Here is a 26,668-nt window from a genome sequence, read left to right as displayed (position 1 = left end):
CGACTGCAACACACTTATGCCAGCGCTTGATCCAATGCTCGAAACATTTTTTATATTCGGTTTTCGGTATGTCCATCAGTGCTTCCTGCGATTTTTCCATTACTTCCTCTCGGCTGCTAAAACACGTTCCCCGTAATGGTTTTTTAACTCGATTGAACAGGAAGAAGTCACAGGGAGCCAAATCAGGTGAATTCGGTGGCTGTTGGATGGTATTTGTTGCATTTTTCGTCAAAAAATTACGAATAATGATAGCACTGTGCGACGGTGCGTTATCATGGTGCAAAATCCACGAGTTTTCTGCCCACATTTCTGGTCTCTTTCGGCGAATTGCTTCACGCAAACGTCTCATAACGCCCAAATAATACTCTTTGTTTACTGTCTGGCCTTCTGGCAAAAATTCATGATGCACTACACCGTTGTAATCCATGAAAACCGTCAGCATTGCCTTCTTTTTTGACTGAAAACGACGTGGTTTTTTTGGTCTCGGCTCATTTGGTGAACGCCATTCACTTGCCTGATGTCTGGATTGCGTGTCGTACTCATAAACCCACGTCTCGTCTCCAGTAATGATCCTTTTGATGAATGTGGGATCGGATTCAGCCTCGCAAATCATGTCTTTTGCGACGTCAACACGGTCTCTTTTTTGCATGAAATTGAGGTATTTTTGCTGCTACACGACGGAAACCCAAATCATTAACCACAATGTCTTGGGTGGATCCATAGGCAATGTTCAAGTCCTCCGCTATTTCTCTGATGGTTAATTTGCGGTTATTGACCAACATTTCTTTTACTTTATCAATTTTTTCACCGACTTTCGATGTCAATGGTCTGCCACTGCGTTCATCATCTTCGATTGACTCACGACCACTTCTGAACCGCTCGTGCCACTGGTAAACGACCGTTTTTTTTGGAGAATCGTTGCCGAAACACTTTTCCAACGTTTCCAACGTCCGTGCGCCACTAAATCCGTTTTTTACGCAAAATTTAATACAAGTTCGTTGTTGCAAATTTAAATCCATTTCTGCAATTGTAAAAAATCGCCAACACACACAGAGATAGATGTACTCTTGGCTACGTAACTTTTGCAAATGTCAAGTTATGACACTAAGATTTAAAGGGAATATCAACAACAGATGTACCAATTTAACAAAAAAAACAGAACTCAAATCGGAACGATGGGAGCGCCACACGGTGGTTATTCCGGGAACTTTTTGATCAAGGTAGTATACCTGAATAATAACTAAGTTCGTCGGTTCTGCTTTTATCTCTACTAGTAGTCTTCAATCCGTTACCTGCTCTATGTTGACTATGCTTCTTCCTACCTCTTCATTTAATACTATGGCAACCCCTCGTTGGCTCTCGTCCCCACCGCTGTATATTATTCCAAACTTATCACTCCAATAATCCCCGCTATCTTTCCATCTCACCTTGCATAGACCTAAAATATCGATATTTCCCCTTTCCATCTCTCGCTTAACATTCTTCAATTTCCCTGTCCTCATCATTGTCCTAGCATTCCACGTTCTTATTCTAACTAATGTGGTCTTCTTCTTCTGCGTCTTCTGCCCTGCTGCCGCTGGTTTTCCCTTGCAAGGGTTTCATAGGATGACGACTGTGGAAGCCTTGCCTCCCTTGCTGCCGGGCACAACACACAGCCGATTGGGCCGAGCCCCGTGGTTGCGAGGACTCAAAATCTCTGTATTGCCCATCATTTAAATCTGGGGAATTGGAATTGAGGTGGTTTCCCGTTGCCTTCCTCAATAGTGTTTTTAACATGACACCATTACTTACTGGCCGCCCCAATGGCATCAGACGCCATTGCAGCCGCCTCACTGAGGAACAGGCGCTGCGTGGACTACCTTTCGTCTGGCTCCTAACCTTCGACCTATCTGGGTGACCATACCAGGAGCAATTATTATTACTCCCGCCGGCAGAGCTCTAGGGGCCATCAGAACACACAAGCCCTTCCACCACGTCAAGGTTGTAGTCCGGGGAGGAATAAAAATATATATATATATATATATGTCTGTGTGTGTGTACATATATAACTAATAATTAGCACTGGGCCCATAAGGCCCATAGTTAGTTTATTTTAACAGATACACTAAAATAATTATATAAAGATTGCCGTGAAACACGGGGAGAGAAGAAGGTTTCACAACAATCCTTATAGATTGCCTCAGCCGCCTCACTGAGGAACAGACGCTGCATGGACTACCTTTCGTCTGGCTCCTAACCTTCGATATATGTATATATATATAAAGATGCTGCATGCCTGCAAATCCTCTTATCAGGTCAGAAATAGGAATGCCAACAAGTACAATGCCAAGGGTAATAATAATTTCCATAATAGCTGAGTATCAGTGCTAGAAAAACCTAGAAATTATGTGGAGCTGCTAGTAATTAGATTTCCTGAGGAGTTAAAACAAATACTTCAACAACAAAATGTTAAAAGACTTTCTTGAAAATGTTTTTTATTGTGTCCAAGAGAATATAGAAAGAACCGCTGTTATGCATGTTATCTTACATTATTTGTTAATTTGATATTTTGATGAACCCCACACGTTTATGAGGTTACAACTATTGTTTTGTGGTTAAATAAATATTTCTATCAGTTTTGCAGGAATGTATGCACTCCCACAGACTTATTTTATTTCCCTTCTCATTCCTCCACCACCTATGACTGGACATAAGCTATCCTCCTCTACATATGCCATATGCTCTTTTGAAGGAAAATTCCATTGAACTAGCTTTATGGACTAATTTTACTGTTATGACCCCTAGTATGCTTTCTTCTCCAAATAATATCATAGTTTTACTCCACAACATCAACATTATTCACCACACATTATTTTTGCTCTGACAGCATTATATTCCATAGCCACTCAACAAGCACCACCATTATCTAGGGCTTCCACTTTGGCTGGAGCTTCCAAGGTCACTCCAAAGCACACCCATTAGCACACAGAGCCACACTGCCATCAAAAGCACTATTGCTGCACCCTATTCACACCCTCTAATATAATAACCATAATGATATGAAAAAGATTCCAAGTAATTTAAAATAAATTTTCAGAGTAACTTTATTTCAAGATTCAATTAGGATTTTCTTTGCTGCCTCGCAAGTCACATTATCCAAGCCAAACGTCATGTCTTGCATGCCCTACCTTAAATTTTCTCTCCTTGTCACTTACTCCTGCTGCTAAGATTGCTTCACCAATGGTCACCTGATCACATCAAGCTGGGAGAGCAAATTCTTCAGCAGAGACAGTTACAACTTCTGCTCTGCCTAGATGGTGTTCTAATAGAGGATTTTGCTCAACAGCCAACTTTCACAGCTTACCATGCAGAGGGGAGGTAGAGATATATACTCTAGCTACATACTCAATAAATAGAGGGGAAGTTAAAGTAGATACTCTATTCCAAGTTGTTTGAAGAAAGTATTTTAACACTACTGCCAGGGTGATGGCTTTGGATTGAAAGGGAAAGGAATATAGAGTGAAGAAAAGAAATCTACAAAGTGGCTGTGTTCAAGTAACTCAGGAAATACAAAGAATCTAAGCATTATGTCACGGTTATACCATGCAGTGAACTACACGAATGCTAGAATTCTACATTATGCAAATATTCAAAGGGGTACCCTTGAATCTATAAATGAAATCCTTTTAATCTTTTTTGATAACAAATGAGAAATGAAATATAGCCACAAAGATCCAAGAGCATTTTCAAACTACACCACTATGCACAAAGATATTCAGGTAGACCTCCTGAGGATGTCCCTGTCATTAAGAAAGGCAGCACAGCAATGGGAGAACATACCATATTTCTTCGAATCTAAGACACACCCAATTTTTAACACCCTTAAACCAAATATCAAAAAAGGTTAACAGGCAATTCTTCAGGGGGTTAGCAGGGATAAGTGGGTGGTCGTTCCTTGGATTAAATTAGTGCACTTGAACACGTGTGAAACATGTACAAGGGAAAGGTAAAGGGGGAAAATATTTGAACCGTTATTCTTCCCAAGTGAGTGATGCCACGATTTTTCTTGGTCAGGGAAAATTTAACTTAGGGCCATTTCACAAGATAGCTTCCAGAGAGTAAGATGATCGATCTTGGTTAAAGAACCGAGACCCGGGGTGTATTGCCTTGAATCATGCATTGTAAAATTCAAAAGGCAAGTTATCATTTGCAGAAGAAAATTGGAACAAAAGAGCAGCGGCAAGATTGGTGTAAACGAGTGCAGTATAAGACAATGGCATCAGAAAAAGACCACAATTTTGAATGAAAGTCTTCGCGAAAGAAGTTCACTGGGCCAAAACATAGAAGATTCCCTGAAGTCAACCCAGCATTTTGAGAATATTTCCACACGAGGCAGAAAGGTCGATTTTTCGTTAGCTACAACCGACTGTGACCAAAAGCCAACAAAGCAAGATCTTTGAGCATCCCTCGCACACAATTTTGGGCAAGATGAGAATGGGCAGAATGATTCATGCGATGAATAGGGCTAGCATTGCGTCGGTGAACGACTTGTCACAAGCTCCCAGCAGACTTCAAACACAAATTGAAGTCTTACAAAAAACACGTTCTTGACCTTTGAAAGAAAGGGAATTTCACGCTGGGGCAGATGGCATATGCAGATGAGACGGCAATTTACTTAGATATGCCGCCAAATTACATGCTTCAGAGAAAGGTGGTCAAAAACGTTCTTCTGAAGGAATTAGGGCATGAAAAACTATGACTGATGGTTATGATGACTACTTTATCTGACGGTTGGAAGTTGCCACCATTTATTATCATAAAAAGAAAATATTATCCCGAGAGGAGAGGTTTTCCAAAGAGATGTCAACATTCAGGCCCAAGAATAAGGCTTGATGACAGAAGAGTTGACTTTTTAACACAGCGTGGAAATGCAGACCAGGTGCCTATTTGAATCAGCCTTCTATGCTTGAAGTGGACTCTTTCCAGGGTCATCTGGGGCCAGGGCAAAGAGATACGTCCAGGATTTCAGATGAAGAAGAAGACGATTTACCTATTCTTGTATCAAAGCAACCTAAATAATGACATTACCATTCTCAATTATTGTGCTTTTACCTAAGTTTCTTTTGCAATCAATTATTTAGACAACTGTTTTTTTCCCCTTAGGCCTCCTTGTAATATGCCTACACTTACACTGGCACAGCGCTGCGACGTCTAGGAGTAATACCGTTCCATTGTGCTGGTTGCATATGCAGTCTCTTGCCTATTCTTGCATCCGATCAGAACCTATGAATCTAAGATGCACCTTAATTTTTGAGGGGAAGAGTTGCTAGAAAAGGAGGGTCTGAGATTATAAGAAATATGGTACATTACTCCAAGCAGCTCTCCCAGCTACTTTGCAGAACCTAGCAGCCGGGAGCATATTTCAAGACCTTTTACAATGATTGCTAAAAGAACTGAGAAAGTTGGCACCCAACACTAAAATTCATTGGAGACATTTGCCACTTGTACACAAATATCAATGTCTGCTGAGTTGATGAATGGAAAGCTACGCCAGAACAACTTGATACTCCTTGAAATTATCCTCATTGCATCAGTGCTCTCATTCGGACAATGAATTGCATACAAGCAGGCTATTTGATTTCATCAATACTGTCACCTGTTCTCTGGTCCATGAATTTCCACTCATCATATTGATTCATGTACAAGGTCTGACTGGAGAGGATACAGCCAGGCAATATTTTGAGAAAAATGGCCCAAAATTATAATTTGTTAATATTTCTTAAGTGCATATTCTAAAGAAATAAAGACAAACAGAAATACAATTGGATACTTTTAATGACAGTTATCAAGACTTATATAATCAATATTTATTTTGATCATTTCTAAGATATGACTATAACCATCAACAGCAAGATTTGCAGTGAGATCCAATTTTGTCACCAAGGCTTAGAGTACTATTCAAAATCTACTCCTGCAACTGTTTTCTTTGACCACTGCACAACAAAAAGCAGGCAGCAGTAGTTTTCATGGCAAGAAAAGTCATCACCGAGACTTCTTTATGGCATGGTGCTATGCCAGTGACTTTGCAATGTGACTTTGTAGAAGTTTAACTGACTTCTAAAATAAAATACCTCTCTCATACATATGCCAATCAATGATTTTTCCCTAGAAAATTGCATTCAAAAGTTGACTCATACACAAGCTAATATCACACAGACTTCTAGTGTGCACTGATTGTGAGATGACCACTCTAATCAATGGTGGTTAGCTAATTAACTAGCCACCAAGAAAAACATCACCGGACCCATCCTCTAAATCTGTCAAGGAACCACCACTGCAACCTACATCATTCCAAGAAAGCACACACAGAAGCCAACAGGACTCCATCAAATATATGCATCAAGGAAAAGCACACCTTGTGAACCAGGTTCCGGTTCTGCTTTGGATGCACAGTTCAAAGGCACGTTCTCTTCTCTGCCTCCCATGACAAGATGCTACCTCCCAACTCACTGTTTAATAAAACCTTCTTCTATTGGGTACAAAGCAAATATATATTTAAGACTGGAGGAAGAATCAAGACAAGGAAAATAGAGCATAGGATACACTATCCTATGCTCTGTTTCCTTGTCTATTTTCCTTGAAGGAAAAATACCATCAATTTTGCACAACATTTGCCAGAGAGTCACCACAACAGTGACTTCTCTCCTCCCCACTGAAGAAGAAAGAAGGAGACTTGACACCCTTGAAATGGACAGCGTAACCCCAGTTAATGAACAAGTTTCTCCCTCGCATTCCCATTGTTTTTCATCCCCCTTAATTCCATCAAGAGGACACATAACGGCCAGCCACCTTTCGATTCCTAATTGAAGATTGAAACTCGCTTCTTCCTTCCCTGCACCCACCTCTCGCCCAACTCACTCTTGGAACCACAAAGGCCAGCTGCCTGCTGAGGAAAAAAGCATTGAAGGGAGAACGAGTGGAAACAGGGTTTCTTTTCCACTGAATAAGTGGGCCGTGCATGAATTTTAGTCGCAGCTTTGGCACGTGGTAGATGCCATCAGTTATCCTCAATTGTAAGTTACAATTTGATCATACTCTATGATGGCTCGGCCATAAACTTTACATCCAGACGGGTGGTGGCATAATGTTGCTTTTCTGAAGTTGTGCGAGGTCCCAGTGATCATGAATTGTCACAATGTACTCAGACCATCATATACAGTGCTTCCCTTTTTCCTCACCCTCCCTCTGTGAACCACCCTTTTGGCTCTTTCACGCAGCCAATCAGTCCCCACTTCCCGCCAACCAAATAACCCCTTATGCCTCCCCTAACCACCGTCCTTCCTTCCGTCAATGGAATACGTTCGCACGCATGCACTCAATTCTCACCTGCAGATGACAATAAGTGTTGAAACCCAGGTCGTACAAATACAAATAATAGAGTGGAAGTCACACTTCCTATTTATCAATTCTTTCTTAGACCTAGTAGAGTCTACCTGATACCTTTTGGAGTTCACCTGGCACTTTACTTGACTGCCTATGCCTTGTGTGGTGCCCAAACAAACAAAAACAAAATACTTTGGATAAAACATAAAATCTGTGATGCATGCAGTCAGCATTCATGAAAAATTTTCTTGTCTTCCTCTCACACTGACCAGTTTGCGGTGGATAAAATTAACGTATCATAAGGACATAACGTGTGTAATAATCTTTCTTGAACTATATTTTTGATGTTTTCTCTATTGATTCAGGGACCTCTGTGATGTCAGTAGAAAAGCTTCAATAACACATGCTATTTTCTCCACAGAAATTTTAGGTAAAATTCATTAGATCAATCATGTAAGAGGCATGAGATTACGATGAGAGAGGACATAGTTTCTAGGGATGGGACTTTTAATGGGACTCTTGGTGATCCAGGGTCATTCAAAATGAAAATAATTGGTGATTCCATAATACATTTCGTCAGAGGTTGTGACAAAATATCAATGAAGGCATTTAGCATTTTCTGGGGATAAGAGTGAAACAATTGGGCAATAAAATAATTAATATGACTAGCAAAAGTGATGAAAGTGTTGTCATAATTCACGTAGGAACAAATGACGTAAATACTGCTAAGTCAGATGACCATCTTATTGGTTTTGTTAGGGATTTGGCAACCTCGTCCAAAAATAAGTTCAAAAGTGCTCAAATTGTCATTCGTGGAATTCTTTGTGGAAGGGACATACATTGTAACAGAATTGATGGCATAAATGAAGGAATAAAGTGGGTGTGCACGCAAAAAGGATGCCATGTACAGAAGCCCCAACGAAGCGATGTACGCAGTCAAGGCATTAGCAGGCATATTCTCGGCTACCCCCGAGGATCACACCCTCATAGCGGGGGACTTGAACCTTGCAGGTTGGCAGACGAGGTCACGGTAGGCCATGGGAGGGCCCATGAAATCACTAGTCGTCTCATAAACGAGGAGAGTTTGGTACAGGTGGTAGAAACCCATGTGTGGGGGAAACACTCTCGACAACATACAAGACCGAAAAAGTGGGTGGTGGAAATTGAGGTCCTTCCAGGATTGAGCGACCATTCAGCTGTCCATATGTATCTAAACTGGGAGAGGTCCCAGTATAAGGAGCTAGTAAACAAAAAGACAATATGGCAATATAAATGCCGTGATAGGGAAGGGTTTCAGACCTTTTTAAGGAAAAAGTATTTGAAATGGGTAAGTGGTGGGCAGAATGTAGAAGAAATCTGGAAGACATTTACGGAGATAATGGAGGGGGGATTATATAACTTTGTCCAGAAAAAAATTCTTTAAGAAAATAAGGACCAAGACATCTAAAACTACAAAATCAGATCCTTGAAGAAAACACTAAGGGTTATTATCAAATAAAGGAATTGGAATGGCTCATAAATCACAAAATATTAGCTCGTGAATTAGAAAAAGAAAAGTAAATATTCAAAGAAACTTTCTGACAGAACATAACCTTGAAAGATAATGGAATTTTATAAGTACCTTCTGAGGCGGAAAGACAACAGGGAAAACACAACAGCTTTAAAAAAAGAGGACATAAGACTAATCGTAGACCATAAGGAAGAGGCTAATGCATTTAACAATTGGTATGTAAATGTATTTAAGGGAATAGTTAACAAAATGGATTCTGTAGATACATCCCTGAGTTGGCAAGGAGGCGGAAACATACAGGTATTAACTACTTGACTGATAGGATTTAAAATATTTTCTGCACAAAAAAGTCATGTTTTTTATTATTTCATTCCATTCTTATGTTGATGACAAGAAATGACGTGTTACTGAAAATCTTAATTTTTTACTTTTAATAAAAAACGATAATTATGACCTAAGTAATTTTACAACATTTTCCAAAAGTTCTTTGCCGTGTGGTAGATTTTGAAGCATGGTGCAGCACAGAGTCCAACATCACATGCTTGGCAAAAAAGAACCTTGTTTCCTTCCTAATCCTTTTTCTACTTCCATCCCTTTTTGCACAACAAAATTCACACTGCCAATAAGGCTTTTCCTTCTTCTCTGAGGGTGGAATGTACTGGGGGAAGTGCCTCTCCGAAGTGCCGTCGAGGATTTGGTCGGTTGGGGTTTGGTCAGTTGTATGCAAGCTATTGGAAAAGATAATTGCTGATTATCTCTGGGATTCGTGGGAGAGTGAGAATTGGTTGTACAGTCGCCAACATGGTTTCGGAAAAGAGCACTCTTGCAAAACTTAGCTATTAGGGTTTTGCCAAGATATGTCCGACTATATGGATGAGCGAATAAAAGTGCATGCTATTATAGCCGACCAGTCAAAAGCCTTTGACAAAGGTGACCACAATCGCTCAGTGCTTCAGATAGGCCAATTACCACTAAACACAGATATAAGAGTATTTTCGTGGGTAAAATATTTCATGAAAGTTCGAACACAAAGGGTCAAATAAGGAAAAGAGCATTCTAAAAAAACGAGGGTAACATCAGGAGTCCCACAAGGTACAGTCCTTGGCCCACTCTTATTTTTTATCTATATAAATGATCTCCCAGTAAATATCAATTCTCAGACAAACTTTTTGCCGACGACTGCATTATCTAAGGAAAAGTTGAGAATGACAGCCACCACGATATACTGCAAAGGGACGTTAATAAAATCGCAGATTGGGTGACAAAAAATGGGATGAATATTAATGATAGCAAATGCATATCCATCAATTTTAGTAACAAGGTAAATGGAACCAATAGGAATTACAAATTCTCAGAAAACGTCATTCCTAGAAGTGATAGCTATAAATACTTAGGCATATATTTAACCAAGGATTTAGGGTGAGGCTGAACGTGGAATATATTGTTAAGAAAGCTTTTAAAACGCTGCATTGGGAGACGAAAAACCTTAAAGGGAGCATGAGAGCAAATAAGGAAAAGGCATATCAGACCCTGGAGACCAATTTTAGAGTACTCATCACTTGTATGGGACCTGCATAAAGAAAGACAAATTAGAAAACTGGAAAAGGTACAAAGACAGGCTGCCAGATATGCACTGGGGAAGCATGGGAGGATGGAGAGAGTGACTGAAATTTTAAAAAAGCTGGGCTGTGAACCTTAACAAAGTGAAAAAAATAAGCACACACTGTGGAATGTCCCACATATTTGAGGGAGAGAAAGCTTGGGCAGAACTAAGGAAAGAGGTGGAAAATCCAAATTTCATAGGGAGGAAAGATCACAAATTCAAGTTAAAATGCCGGGCACAAACAACAAATAAAAATCTTTCTTTCTCAATAAAATATTTGTTGATTGAAACAACTGATGTTAATGAGATGGGGATTTTCTATTTTCTTGTGTTAGAGATTGGTGTTTGAAAGTTTCCTTTCAGTGTATTGTTTTTTTCTGACTGATTTTATTCATTATCTTTTGTGATATTGATTGGATTTGAGATTTCATGTTATTTTTCCAATGCAAATTGGATTGTAATACTTAGGACTTGTGTGCCGCCTAACATTGTCTATCTGCACGTGTGCCTTCTAAAAATAATGATAAGGGACCATTGATGATGCAGGAACAAAGTTCACTTTATCTTGTTTGGTTCTTTTGTCTGGGAGTGAATGTTTGTCTATATTTTCCCTTCAAATAAATCAATGCACTTTAATATCTTCTCAATTTGTCTGTTAATCTACAATTTTAGACAAGCTAATTTGTATTTGTTGTCAAATTAATCATTTTCACCAAGTAAAGACGGAAATGCCTATTTCTAAAGCTTCCGGGTAGCACTTCAGGAGTCACACCTAATTGAACGAATAATCACCATTGGTTAAAGCTTTTTCGACCATATGAACACAATAATTGTCCTATATTCGAAGCTTCCCGCTATTAATTAAATTCGACCCCTAACGTAAACACACTGAAAGTTTACATAAACTTTGCCCCCTCACTGATAATAACAGCAGGTGGAGTTACTAAGCCTGGTATCAGTAAATTTTACCTGATGGCATGACTTCACTCTGTAGTTTGTAAGGGCTCCCAAAATGAAACACCACGCCAGGCCTCGGATTACCTTCGTCCACCACTGTCTCACACTAATAGACCAGTGGAAATCAGAGAGGGACATAACAACAAACATGTCAACTGCATGAAATTTAACATGACGGTGTATCTTAAATGAAAAATGCAATCAATGTTAAACAGGGTCTGGTTTTCAACTTCACTTTGTCAACCTTGTCATTGACAAAGAAATGTCATTTATTAAAGCCTGCAATATTACAAGCACAATGATGATTTTTTTGCTTAAAACCACAATGCTCCATATACTGCCAGTAGAATTAGGGCATTTCATTTCAATGCATAAATATAAAACCAAATCAAGCCGCGGCTAAAATTAATATCAGCAGAGGCACCATAGATTTAGTTGCAGGCAAGTAATATTGAGATATTGCATGAAAATGGAAGTGATTTTGTTTAAGATTCTGTTTAAAATTTAAGAGAGAGGACAAAGAAGATTGTTTGTCCATTTGATAAAGGAGAACTTTCTCTCATAAAATCCTAAGGATGGGAGGGTGATGCACTAAGCCGAGTTTGTTCTAATTTTTATGAGTTTAGATCACAGAAGAGGTCATGGAATGGGGCTATATTCATGACAACTTTTGATGACCCTTCTCTATAGGCAACTGCTTATTTTCTAAAAATAAATCTGAAGCAAAAAATTGTACATGACACAGACATTAATGCAGAACAGAATGGCATCTTTCGTAAAATGTACAGGAAAATACCAAATGGCAGGAATTATAACCCTCAAAATTTAAGGAGTTTCAAAGGATCAAAAGGTTAAATTGTTGTACACACAGATGGCTATATGGCATATGATATGGCACAAAGTCACATGCATTTGTAGTTGCATGCATTGTGCCACAGTCCACAAGGTTAAGGCCCACTTTTGAACACTTTGGTGTCTACCTTTGACACATCCCAAGAACGTGCAGGAGATGCTGTGAGATTTGATAATACACCTGTTTGTGAATTATGCTTACCCCAGGCACTAAGGTATGAAACAACTGCCAGATATACTCCTTAACTTCCTTTGCTGGAAGTTTATGACTACTGCACTATACCATCCTTGAGAAAGTGCACTGCATGCTTCTTCATGCTGAACTAATGATTTTATGTAAACCCTAAATCTTAGATGTACAATCTTAATTTCGTTCATGGGTTCAAATGGACTCCAAAAATGATGGGGCAACAAATTTATCCTCTAATTAATATTTTCTCACAAAACCAAAATGGAAATTCTAAGGAGTTCTAGCCCATTGCGTGAGCACACTAAGTAATCAGATAATTGGTCTACTGTTTTAATTAACTCACACTTGGTGGACCAAATCTAATAATCACTCATTATCACACAAAGAAGATTTAACTGTTACTTCACTTTACAGGAGTCAATATAGACATAAATGTCCTCAAAAAGCTAACTAAAGGTCTACATGACAGATATACCCAGTGCAACCTGCCATTAAAGTCTCTTCATTTAATTTATTTCACATCTACGTTAAACATGCTATCCCTGAAAAGCCACATACCTCTGAATTTTTCCAAGTGGTGCCCTGATGATAGCAGTAACTTAATGGATTATCCTTTGGACAAATATCAACATGGCAGCATCATAGAAGTATTGCTTGAATATGATGAATATTCCTTCGATGTAATTCATGCCTTTTTCCGTTGGTACTCGGGAAGTTAAGGCACATCAATTTTACACCACCTATAGCTTGGAAAAAGGATAGCAGCACAATGAGAAATGGAAAAATATAGGTCTTCTTATTTCATCATTATCATTGTTATTATAGGTAATCCTCCAATTAAGGTAGGTTTGGGGTGAATATACTACCAATTAAATATCTTCCTCTCCTAACCAAACACTACCCGACATCCTACTCTACAACAGGCCCCTCATTTTCTCTGTGTACTTCCTTCATCCCGTCCAATATCCCCATCCTATCCCTGCTCCTTTCTCCTCTATCTTACATTCTCCCCTCTATCACAGCTTCAACATCTCACTGCCAATCAATATTCCCTAATTTTTACTTTTATTGTTCTGAGTATACTTTAGTAATTGAGGGACTGAGTGATGCAGTTAGTATTCAGCAGAGATCCGCAATCAAACAGGATAAACTTTACAAAAATGATGCATGGGATTTGGTAGGGAAATCTGAAAGGAGAAACATCATTTAGATAGAGATGTGATATTTCAAGTAAAAAGAACAGTCGATGATGATCTGAATAAAGCTTGCCTTATTGCAAGGGGATGAATATTACAGTTACAATTTAGATTCTTTTCCTTGAGTACTGAGATAATGTACGAGGGTCATCCGGAAAGTAGTACCCGTTCGTGAAATAAAGACACAAAAGTAAATATTAACAAACATAAAAAATTTTATTTGAAAGAGGATACTTTAAACTACTTCTCAACATAATCTCCAAGCAAATTAAGGCATTTGTCATAACGTGTGACAAGTTTCTGTATTCCTGCTGCATAGTCCTTCGCCGCCAGCTCATTGAGATACGCGAGGGACCCATCTTGCACAAATTTTTGCATAATGCAGATGGTGTTTAACAATTTCATGAACGATTGTTCGAGAAACATTGGGAAAATGCTCACAGATGTCATCAATTGTGACGCGCCGATCGTTCCTCACGAATTCGTCAACTGAGCTCACCAGTTGGTCTGTAATGACAGACGGTCTCTCCGAACGCTCATCGTCGTGTGTGTTCCCCCTCCCTATGTTGAAGTTGCGACACCACCGCCGAACAGACGACTCGTCCATTACATTGTCTCCATACACCTCCTTTAATTGGCGATGAATATCACATGGGCGAACGTTTCTTGCATTGAGGAATTTAATCACTGCCCTCACTTCACAACTGGCGGCGTTCTCAATTTTTTTAAACATTGTAAACAATCACAGAAACAACACAGGCAATGCTAGCGTCACGCAACTTGGCTCAGAGAAGGCAGACAAGCCACTGAAGCTATCTGACCTCGTCCAGCGGCTACTCGCGTCGTCAGCACTTCATGCGGCACGAACGGGTACTACTTTCCGGATGACCCTCGTATCTGAGACTTGGTTAATCAATTGCTCAGTCCAAGACTAACAAGTACATTCTATTGCTCTTTTTAGTGGGTTGGAGACATTTATTTTTGGAGAGAGAGAGCACCTACTTTGCTCTATTTGCTAATTATGTGGATGTTTCTCCAATGATTTTCAATTATGAAGCGTAAACAGGAAGACAAACTTTCAAATTTTCAATTCAATTTTAATGGTTACTGACTTGAGATCACTAGGGAAGGGATTACTTGAGAATGTGAATTTAGACAGCTGATTGTAAAACCAAATTAGATTTAAGCAGTTTATAACGAATTTGCAGGCAAAAGTTGGTATATTAGAATCCAGAAATTATATAATAGACTAAACTACTAGATAGGTGCATGAATGAGGAACACCCATAGACTGTGTGCATGTTTGATACCAAACACTAAACTGTAGTTAATTATGTTTTAAGAAACAATTACCTGAATACATGGAACAATTATAATACCATTGTGATCTGGCAAGGTTAGAAAAGAAAATTAAAGAACTTAAAATGTACTTACTTCCATACAGAGTCAAAGAAAATCAAAGTTACAACTGTTATTTTTCCATCAGAAAATGGCTCTTTGGCTAACAATAATACTAAGTAACTTGATTTTATTCATTAATACCAGAGGGCCAATCTACCAGGAAGGTCAAAGGCAATGTGTGGAACTACTGTAAACTAAGGCAAGTTATACAGTCAAATTCCAAGTACAGAAAGACAACTTTACCGAAGGATTTCACGTTTGAAATGTGTGGCGGAAAAGGACCCATTCCTGGATTCTCTGAATACTTAGACCTAGCACATAACAATTTAATTATTCAGAGAGTGATTAACCAAAATAAATACATTATGTTTACGGTACTTAACAATAAAAAACATGGTTGTGACATCTTCACTAAGGCTCTATTTGCTTTGCTTCAAAACAAATTTATTACGCAACTATGATGCCAAAACTTTATTTTCTTCATGAAAGGAATTAGTGGTACACGATAAATTCAGCATCCTTGGTTTCATTTGCAAGTTAAATATTCTCCCAAGGCGAATCCACATATGTGCTTCACACTGATTTGTTGCCCTAACAATATTTCATTTCAGACATGCAGTTAGGAAGTTATGGGTAGGTCAAAATGGGAGTGCGCAAAGTCATAGTGCCACAAAATGCTTCTGCAGAGCTAGATTTACTTTCTGTGCAGTAATCACTAGTAAAAATAGCTCTATAAACAACGATATTAATTATCCCACAAGGGTAAGATTTTGTGTCGTGTGACAGCACTTTTATGACCACTTCCTTGATTTTTATACTGATTCTTTGGAAGAGAAAATTAATGCAGTAAGGGACTTAAGAAGGATGACATTGAAAAAAATAACACAGACGAAAACTAAAGACCTAAAAATCTAAAGAAGCCGGCAGTTAAAACTTGTTACACAAGGGAGAAAATATTTTTGCCTTTTATGAAACATTGCATTAAGTATTAGTTTCATAAATGCCTTAAGGAACTACATTGGATAAAACCTCGGGCAACATTAAAATTAAAAATTCTATGCTGGCGATCGGTGTGTATGAAGAAGAGGGAACCTCTTACCAATCAAAGTTGTTGGGGTGTAGCAAAGGCAAGCGGAATGTGACCAAGTTTACATGTGGACCACATAACATTTAATCTTTTGTCGTAATATATAACCAATTCTTTGTTGACAAATTTAAATCTTGTGGGGCAATGTTTACTCATGATAACGCTTGTAATAACACTCACCATTAAGTAAAATGTTGGATAAAGTTTTCTCCAAACGCATAATTTCCCCATTCCAGTATTACAGACCTTTATATAACGGAAACTTGTAGGCAGAGAAAATTTTTCTGGGTCCAGGCGTTTCCGATTTACTCAGTTTTCATAGCACATACACTGTTAAATAATCAGACTTGAAACAAAGAATCCTCGCCATACACAAGGAAGTATATTAAGAGTACCAAAATTACATACTTTGAAGAATACTATTGCTTTAAAATATTCAAAATCATCGAAAAACAAAAGAACAAATATTTTCTTATACATTCATACGCACCTTTCTGGTTTGGCATCATCTGCACCGATTAGTCTGGTTTGGTTTCTCGACAAATGATTGACCGAAAATGATGGCCATGCACTAAACGCGAAGCCGTTTCTCTCCCCAACGCGGTACCCTAACTGCTATCTGCACTTCTATATGACATTTATAATCCATCCGCAATAAAGCTCGGCCGAACCCACAAGCGACGAATACATCAAACATATATACTATTTGGTGACAGTAGACGTGTGAAACTTCAAGTCACAGGATATGTTTCATAAATTAATAATTTTCCACTCGAAAATTCTAACAAATTTACAAGAGGAAACCAAACGATACCAATGAAATACAAATAACGAAAACCTACCTTTTCTAAAGCAATCATAACTAAACCAATATTGTAGTTACACACATTTTAAGAATTGAATGACGAAGTTTGTTATCAATTGTTTTAAAAAGGAGAATCAAAGTTCTCTGCCGTGGAGAAAAACCTGATATCGACAGAAGCCTGCTGCCATTGAAAAGCTGGAATTAAACAAGAAGCGGAACTAGACACAATTTATGCAGCAGGTTCTTGGTAGGCCCAAGGTATTCTTGCACAATGAAATATTTTAATACCCGAATTACGTTCAAAATAACTTCTATTTAATGCTATAAATATAACATTCTAACCTTTCATTCAAAAGATTCAATCGTTTCTTTGAAGGATGATTGACAAATTTACTTTCACTTTCGATGGCTAAGGACAGCATGGCTGAACCACGAGTTTCATCTTCTTCCATACATAGCTGCGTCCAACCCCGTCATTTACGCCTTAACTCACTTAAATATCGGAAGGAGACATCTCAAAGGACGTAAAAACTCATTTGGGCGCAAATTTAAGCGTCCCGGATTTAGCGATATGCCATATTTCAGCCCCATAATGCCGAGTGCAAGAAGCGAGAAAACAAGTAGAAGAATAATCGCCGGAATAATGGCGGGAATTTAAACTGCATCCAGACAACTTGGGCATTGGGGAGCATGCTTTGAGATAAATTCCTAAATGTAAGGCGCCTAACGCAAAGGTAGTTTGAGTTTGGATGCGCTACGTACTACCATCTGTTTAGCTAAGAATAAAATACTGACGATGTCCGAATGTAAATATTTAGATATTTGAGATAGTTAGAGCAAATATTTTTGTGTAGTTGCAAAACCGCGTAATGGTTGCAGGGTGATTCTGAGTTCTTTTTAAAATTCATTTGACAATATTTTATAGAATTATTCAATTTATTTGCCATAATTTAGTAACCAGGGCGATTTTTAGTACTAGTTTCATATTCATTTTCTCTAATTGGATTATATTCAGTCTATAGATGATCCATTTTTTAAATATTTTGATTTAATTAATAGGTCAGATAGTATTAAATTTCATTAATGAAAAACTTTTTATCTTATTAAATGTCATTTTACTCCAGGATAGTTTTTTGATCATTAATTGTTTATGTCTTTGTCAGTAATTGTTTTAAGATATGCTTTGTGTCACATATAATTCATTTATTTTAATGGGTACTTTTCCTTCTTATAGAGTCATATTTTTAAGATATGCTTAGTATCAATTCAAAATTTATTCTACAATTAGTCCTTGCCGGTATTTTCTCATTTTTGTTGATTTATTACTTTGTGGGCTTACATAGTGAAATGATGACTCCTTTTGCTAAGGTTTGCTGAACGGCCAATAATTGATCAGTTGTATTCATGCAGCAAGCTAGATTTTCCCTAAAAATATCACTGGAGGCTTCCACTCTCCAAACACAACATCAAGCTTGAAGATTATTTCCCATGATGTTTAAATGCCAAAAAAAGATTTAACGTGCATGCAAAGGAGGCATGGATAATTTATTCTTACTGCTGCATTTCGAATATCTGTATCTTATAACTTGATAAAATATAGTTATTACAATAATTAAACTACATTCATGTGGAAGACATTAAACATCCTTTGCCCAAGGAAAGCTCTTCCTTTTTCCTCCATGTGAAGTAAAACCTTCATTTTTTTCCACAAGTAAAATTGTACTTTCTTGAAGAAATAACCCATTTTATTGTGAGCAATATATATAATACACTACTGCCATGGCGATTATTCTTCTGCTGGTTGTCTTGCTTCTTGCGCTAGAAATTCTGGGCTGCCAAATGGTAGATTTAGGATACACTTCATGTGTCCTAAATCCAAGGACCAAATAATAAGTTGCCTAAATTTGCACCCTCTTGCTGATTAATATTTTTGGACTCCCTCCAAGCGTCAACCGTAAATTGGGTGATTTAGGCACCTAAATGATGATTCTGGCCACAGCTTTATATCCTAAAGAAAGTATATGATGGGGTCCTTGGCCCAGCCATAAACCTTCTTAACCAGCCATATCCTCTAGGATATATTCTTTAAACATAATAACAGCCAAATGCTCCAAGTTTAACCTTTAATGAAGATGTATACAGGTTTCAAAAGTCTTTTTAATCCTCACTCGTAATACCTTGGAGCGGTAGGTAATGAATGTGTATTCTACATGTATATAATGAGGCTTGACTTGGGAGCTCTCCTACAATTGAAACAGTGAAACCACGTAGAAACACTTCCGGTCCATTCCCTGCCGTTGTCATTTTTATTTCAAATGGTCTAATCATCACTGTTTAATCAGTGAGATAGTTTTACTGGAGGCATATTAACTTTAAAATTAATATTATCCTTAAAATATCATAGGACAGTGTTTCCTTAGTGGAGGTTAGGGAAAATGCAAGAAAATGTGCAGTGCATCTGGTTTTTGAAGATTGCCGCTTGAGTTAGAAAGACTTGTTGAAAAATTGGACAATGGGCAATTTTTACCTTTGAAGATGATTTTACAATCAGACTATTAAAATTACTGTGACATTATGTAAAAATTTAAGCTTCCTCAATAAGTTGATGAAGGAGGTATCGCGGTGGAAATAATGACACCTCCTAACAATTAACAAAGTTTATTGTTCTCAGAAAATTAAAACCTTGATGAGGCGATTGAACAGTAATTATTCAGTAAATATTCGGCCGTGCGGTGGCGAAGCCAGGAGAGAATCCTTCACCAGGAAGCAGCGTCCTTGGGTTGACCACGATGGCGGCGCGCGAGGCAGTCCAGAGCCAGTCAGAGAGAGAGTGAGAGTGAGGTTGGGTCTGGCGGCGTGGCTCTGGCAGCGTGGTTGCGCCCTGGCGGCGGACCCTGGTGGCGAACGCCGGAAGCCAAAACACTTGCCGGCGAAGGCGCGTTCGCAATGGCGCTCAATGATGATTCAAGTGTTGAGCCGCCACACCACCCCCTTGGTTGTTTTATAGTCCCTGGTGGTAGTAGTAGACATTGGAAAAATTGTGGAAACAGGAGGTGATAACGGGTGCGCGGGCAAGGAAGGAGGGTGTAGGGGTGGTGGAAGCATGACAGGTTAGGTAATGAAGTCAAGACAACGAAAGAAAAAGAGAAAAAAAAGAGAAAATTATAGTTGAAATTCTTCAAGATGCGACGGAAAGCGGACGCGTCTCCCAGATCGGGTTGTCCGTTCGCTGCGCTGTGTGCGCAGTGCAGCACCTGGGGGCTGAGGGTCTGGCGGTGCAGGCAGCGTAGCTGGGCGCGATGTGAAGGCGGCAGGCCGTCTTTCGTCCGGTTCTGCTGCCTCCAGCTGTGGCGCGGTGTGGTGAAGCGGTAGGGCTGCCTGGTGGTTATAAATTGGTAGGTTGGATACCGTAAAGGCAGGTTTGAGTCTGTCGAGAGAAATGAACACATCACGGTTTGGTAAGCGGACTTTGTACGCCTTATCATTCCGTTCTAAAACTTTAAACGGCCCGTCATACGGCAGCTGAAGAGAACCCCGCGGGGGGCCGTGCCGGACGAAGACGTGGGACGCCGTCGGCAAGTCTTTGAAGATGAAGACCTGACGGGAACCGTGGCGGGCAGCGGGGCGAGGGCTCAACTCCCGGAAATGCTCGCGCAACTGGGACATGAAGGTGGTGTCAGCTGGCTGCGATGGAGAGGTTGGTGAGAGGAATTCTCCGGGAAGGCGGAGAGGCTCCCCATACACTAACTCTGCAGTGGAGGCATCTAGGTCTTCCTTCCAGGAGGCGCGGAATCCCAGGAGGATGGCAGGAAGTACGTCCACCCACTGAGAGGTCCCGTGGCAACGAATGGCGGCCTTCAGCTGTCGATGGAACCGTTCTACCATCCCGTTCGCCTCAGGATGGTATGCTGTCGTCCTGAAATGCTCCGCGCCGGCCATGAGGGAGAGCTGGCGGAAGAGGTTGCTTTCAAACTGCCGTCCTTGGTCGGTAGTGATGCGTTGGGGTGAGCCGAAACGCGACATCCATCCGCTAAAGAAAGCGAATGCCACTGTCTCGGCCGAAATGTCACCAATCGGTATTGCCTCGGGCCAACGGGTGAAACGGTCCACGCACGTAAGGCAATATCGAAAACCACGTGAACTTGGGAGAGGTCCGACCAAATCAATGTGGACGTGCTCGAATCTCCGTCCGGGAGACGGGAAATTGCGCACAGGGGAGGCAACATGACGAGTCACTTTTGCCTGTTGGCACGGGATGCACGCGCGTGCCCATTCGCGGCAGTCTTTCCTAATAGAGGGCCACACGAAACGCGATGTCACGAGTTTTATCGTCGCTTTCGCTCCGGGATGCGCCAGGTTATGAAGCGAATCAAACGCCTGACGCCGGAATGTGGGAGTGACGTATGGGCGAGCACAAGGGGTGGAAGTGTCACAAAACAAGTGCACAGCACAACCGGGAACAGGAAGTCTTCTGAGCTTGAGGGAAGACTCTTCGTTCTTAAGGAGCGCAGCAAGTTCAGCGTCTGCCTCCTGTGCACGGCCTAACTCCTCAAAATTTACCGCGGAGGACAAGGAATCGATGCGCGATAAAGCGTCCGCCACGACATTATCCGCGCCGGCTACGTGACGAATGTCTGTCGAGTATTGGCCGATCAGGTCGAGGTAGCGGAATTGACGGGGCGAACATCTGTCAGGTTTTTGCTGGAACGCGTACACTATCGGCTTGTGGTCTGTAAAAATTGTAGAATTCCGACCCTCCACCATGTGGCGAAAATACCGGACCGCCCGATAAATCGCCAGGAGCTCCCTTTCGTAAGGGCTGTAGTTTCTCTCGGCCGAGCTTAGTTTTTTGGAGAAGAAACCAAGCGGTTGCCAACCCGCTTCAGTGCGCTGCTGGAGCACAGCTCCCAGGGTGAAGTCTGAGGCGTCGGTAAACAGGCCGAGGGGAAGGGAGGGGGCCGGATGGGCGAGAAGCACAAAGTCCGAAAGAGCGTCTTTACACCGCTGAAAAGAAAGGCGCAGTTCGGGCGTCCAATCCACTTTGTCGCGGCCGTGTACACCACCGCGTAGCACTTCACTGAGGGGGGCCTGTAAGTCGGCGGCATGGGGAAGGAATCTTCTATAAAAATTCAGCATCCCCAAGAATTGGCGGAGCTGTTTCACCGTCACAGGGAGTGGGAAGTCTGCGATAGCACTCACTTTGTCACTTAAAGGCGTTGTACCCTCGGCACTTACACTATATCCTAAAAACTTGACATTGGGAACACCAAAAACACACTTTGCAGGATTAATGAGCACACCGTATGATTTTAATCTGCAAAAAACCTCACGCAGGTGATGCTCATGTTCGTCCTCATTTTGGGAGGCGACCAAAATATCGTCTAAATAGACGTAGCAGAAGGAGAGACCTCTGAGTGCCTCGTCGAGGAAACGTTGGAAAGTCTGTGCGGCGTTTCGCAGTCCATATGACATAAAGGGGAATTCAAACAACCCAAAGGGGGTCGTGATTGCAGTCTTCGGTATGTCTTCCGGGTTCACAGGTATTTGGTTATATGCCCTCACGAGGTCAATGGTGGAGAAAACACGAGCACCATTGAGGGATGCAGCGAAATCCTCGATATGGGGGACAGGATAGCGATCGGGGATGGTCCTTGCGTTTAACGCGCGATAATCTCCGCAGGGGCGCCACTCGTCTCCCTTCTTGGGCACAAGGTGGAGGGCGGAGGACCAACAGCTATCCGAGCGGCGGGCTGTCCCTAATCGCACCATTAATTCAAATTCCCGTTTGGCTGCGGCAAGTTTGTCGGGTGCAAGCCTACGTGGTTTACATGACACCGGCTGACCTGCGGTCGTGCGAATGAAATGCACTGTGGGGTGGGACGCATGACCGGGTGTCCCTGCTGGACGCGTAATTTAGGGAAAGCGCGAGAGAAGAACGTGAAAACGGGTTTCTCCGACTACCGCCTTTATCTGCGTTGCCGGGAGGCGTACAATATTTCCGGCGACGGAAATTGTCGTCGAACTGTCTGTAAGACGAGAATTCTTAACGTCCACCAAAAGACTGAAATGTGTTAAAAAGTCCACTCCGATAATAGGCTGTGCAACGTCTGCCACAACAAACCTCCACGTGAAGTCGCGACGCAGACCGAAATTTAGGTTTAATACTTCCCAACCGTACGTATTTATTACGGAATTGTTGGCAGCAAAAAGTTGGTAGTCGGTCCGCTGTCTAGGAATTTTGACGAGCGATAGGGGAAACACAGAAAGGTCAGCACCAGTGTCAACAAGAAACTGTACCTTTGTGATCGTGTCCATAACGAAGAGGCGGCTTGCTGTAGGGCTAAGGTCGGCGGCCGCGTCTACCGAGCGCCCGCGGTGTTTTCCGGCACCTGGAATGAGCACGGCTGGGTGCAGTGCCGCGCGTCGGCACCAAACTTCCGGTGATACCAGCAGATTTGTGGCGTCGTACGGCGTCCTGATGGTCCATCTTCAGAGCCGCGAGATTGGCTGCGGGAACGGGAATGGCCTCGGAAACGGGAGCGTTCCTCTCGAGGGTGCCGCGCCACCGAAAGAGCCGCAACTTGCCGGGTGAGGTCGTCCATTCGGTTCAGGAGGGAGGCCAACATGCCCGAGCATCCACCGGAACAAGATGGCGGGTCGGAACTCACCTCGCTTACCTGAGCGTGGGTAGGGGCGGGCACTCGTTCCCGGGGTATCACCTCACTAATTCTGTCGGCGAGGGAAGCCACGGCGTCTAGGTCGACGCCATCTTGAGCTGCTAAGATGGCGTGGAGAGGCGTGGGTAGCCGGGTCAGCCACAGCGACCGCATGAACTCGTCAGGCATCGACGAGCCTGCCAAGTCCTTAAGATGGCGGAGAAACTGGGATGGCTTCCTGTCGCCCATCTCCTCTCGCTCAAGGAGTCGCCTGATTTTCTCCTCCTGAGACGCAGACAATCGGCGAATAAGTTCCTCCTTGATCTTAGTATACTTGTTGTCACCGGGGGGGTTGGAAATAACGTCCTTAACCTCTTGCGCAAATCGAGGCTCTAAATGGCTCCCCACCGTATAGAATTTTTTTGCGTCCTCGCTGATACCTGCGAGGAAAAATTGCCCTTCCAGTTGTGCAAACCATAATGCCGGCTCTTCCGGCCAAAATGGAGGCACGCGAAGCATGGCTCGGTCCGTCGACATCTCCGGCGTTTAGACAAACGATTAACGTGGGGAAAAACAGATAAACAAAACGAATGCACTATTGGAAACACTGGAGCCGATAATCACATAGCGAGGCAGATGTGCAGATATTCGGGATCGACCAAAACGGCGTGGTCAGTGCACGGCTAAGCACGTGGGGAGAAATGAATCACGTCGGGGTCACCACTATTGAAGGAGGTATCGCGGTGGAAATAATGACACCTCCTAACAATTAACAAAGTTTATTGTGCTCAGAAAATTAAAACCTTGATGAGGCGATTGAACAGTAATTATTCGGCCGTGCGGTGGCGAAGCCAGGAGAGAATCCTTCACCAGGAAGCAGCGTCCTTGGGTTGACCACGATGGCGGCGCGCGAGGCAGTCCAGAGCCAGTCAGAGAGAGAGTGAGAGTGAGGTTGGGTCTGGCGGCGTGGCTCTGGCAGCGTGGTTGCGCCCTGGCGGCGGACCCTGGTGGCGAACGCCGGAAGCCAAAACACTTGCCGGCGAAGGCGCGTTCGCAATGGCGCTCAATGATGATTCAAGTGTTGAGCCGCCACAGTTGAAATGAAACAATTTACTTTGTAATTCCATACACTTTAATTAAAAAAACATGACCCAGGTTTTGACGTTGAACTTCATCATCAGGTGGTCCTCATAGAAGTAAACTTGGTATACATACCCTCTGATCAAGGGAGGGGGATTGGTCAGAGGGGGAGGGTGGAGGGGTAAAACGGTTACAACATAGCTGGGAAGAAAAGAGAATTGTATCTTCCAGTGTCAATTGTTGACTTGGAAGAGTGGTAGGTCTAGGAGTGGGGAGTGGAATGGATACAAAATTTTTTTGCCAAGTTCATCTTTGCAATGGATGCATTTAAAAATTTCCAACTGCTCCACAGCATTGAGCCTTTGACCTTTATTTTCAAAATGAATAATTTTAGTTGCAAAGTCACTTTTTTAGTCACTTTCGATGAGATGCTTTGCAAAGAGGGATGTTAGGTTCTTATTTTTTACACATGTTTGGCGTTCTTTCTTTAAATTTACCTCCTGTTTGCCCAATTCACTTTCAGCTAATTCTTAGCACTTTAACTAATACACTCCATTCCTCTCGTTTTTGGGGACTTTATCTTTAGGGTAAGGGATCAGGTTCTTAAGGCATGAACCACTGTAAGAGGCACATTTAATTTTTTCTTAGGTAAAAATTTTAATGAATGTTTTAGAAATAGTCCCTGTAAAGACTGCTCTACGCCATTTCGCAGTGGAGTCTTTTAAATGTTTGTGGTTGTAAATGTGGCTTGAGGCTATTTTTATAAATTTATTCCGGTAAATTTTATTAATTAGATCTTCTGAATAGTCATTTTTACTACTGGCGTTCTAATTACATTTAGTTCCTTATTTAAATTGTATTTTGACATGGGGATAGCGGTTAAACGGTGGATCATTGTATGAAATGCCGAAAGTTTTAGGGCGAAGAAATGCCTTGAAGAGGAATAAATTAATTGGTCTGTATACATTTCCTTCCTAAAAATGTAGTAGTGTAACCCGTCTTTGTCTTTACAAGTGGATAAGTCGAGGACATTCAGGGAACCTTTTTCCTCTTTTTCACATGTGAATTGTACATTAGAATTTATAGAATTTAAATGTGCTAGAAACTGATTCAGTTGCCCATCGTAACCTGTCCACACATAGAAGACATCTTCTACATATCATAACCAAGAAATTACATTATTAATGAGAGGGTGAGCTAAGGAGAAGAAATATTTTTCAAAAGTGCCCATACAAATATCGACCAGGAGTGGGAACAAGAGCGAGCCCATGGCTAAACCATTGGGCCGTTGGAAATATGTACCATTAAAAATGAAATGATTTTGGGAAACACACGTCTTTAGTAATAAACAGAGTTCACTCATAACTGGCACTGGGATGGATTTCCGGATGAGGATGTCTACGGCGAGGTTCACAGCTTCCATGGGTGGCACGTTGGTGAAAAGGTTGCGTGCATCGAAGGAAACAAGCATGCACTTTTTCACGATGACTTTTTCTTTTTTACTTATGGTGGTGAGATTTTAAGGAGCTCCTGGGAAACAACATGTTTAACCGCGATGTTTTCTTTCTGAAGGGCAACTTCAAGGTCGACCGCCAGGTTTGTTATATCTTTAACTGAAATAGGAATTTTAGATTCGCACCTTAGGCCATTTTCTAAATAAGAAATCTGACTCTTAGAAAGGAATGTCCGGAAAGATCATTAATCGGAGGCCCTAACTTACGGTCTCAGTTAGAACTTGTTGATTTTGAACTGGACTCCTTATTTTTCCGTAGTAACTCAAGCTTACGGTTCATTTTCGCTCTTTTTTGAAAGAAAATCTCATTGCATGTCTAATGGACATCATTATCAAAGTATAGCCACTCAATCTAATGAAGTTTATGAGACAATTCCATGCATATAAATAGTAAATAATGGAATATACCATTCCAGGAGTGCCATAGAATTTTTTTAAATATCTATGGTTGCCCTT

The 26,668-nt window shown here is 41.3% G+C and overlaps 1 protein-coding gene across 1 annotated transcript in view; it reads right to left on the bottom strand.

The window, feature by feature from the left end:
• The window catches only part of LOC139700513 (uncharacterized), a 55,734-nt gene extending 31,578 nt beyond the window's left edge, over positions 1 to 24,156 (bottom strand). Inside the window, exon 1 of the mRNA XM_071599072.1 lies at positions 23,641 to 24,156. Within this exon, the coding sequence (XP_071455173.1) occupies positions 23,641 to 24,156 (516 nt within the window). The remainder of the gene's footprint in view (positions 1 to 23,640) is intronic.
• Positions 24,157 to 26,668: the final 2,512 nt, after the last annotated feature.

This window comes from Hetaerina americana, unplaced genomic scaffold (genome assembly GCF_022747635.1).
Source record: "Hetaerina americana unplaced genomic scaffold, ioHetAmer1.1.p SCAF_103, whole genome shotgun sequence".
Lineage (NCBI taxonomy): Eukaryota > Metazoa > Arthropoda > Insecta > Odonata > Calopterygidae > Hetaerina > Hetaerina americana.
Note: the sequence above shows the minus strand (reverse complement) of the source record. Positions and strands in the feature narration are given on the sequence as shown.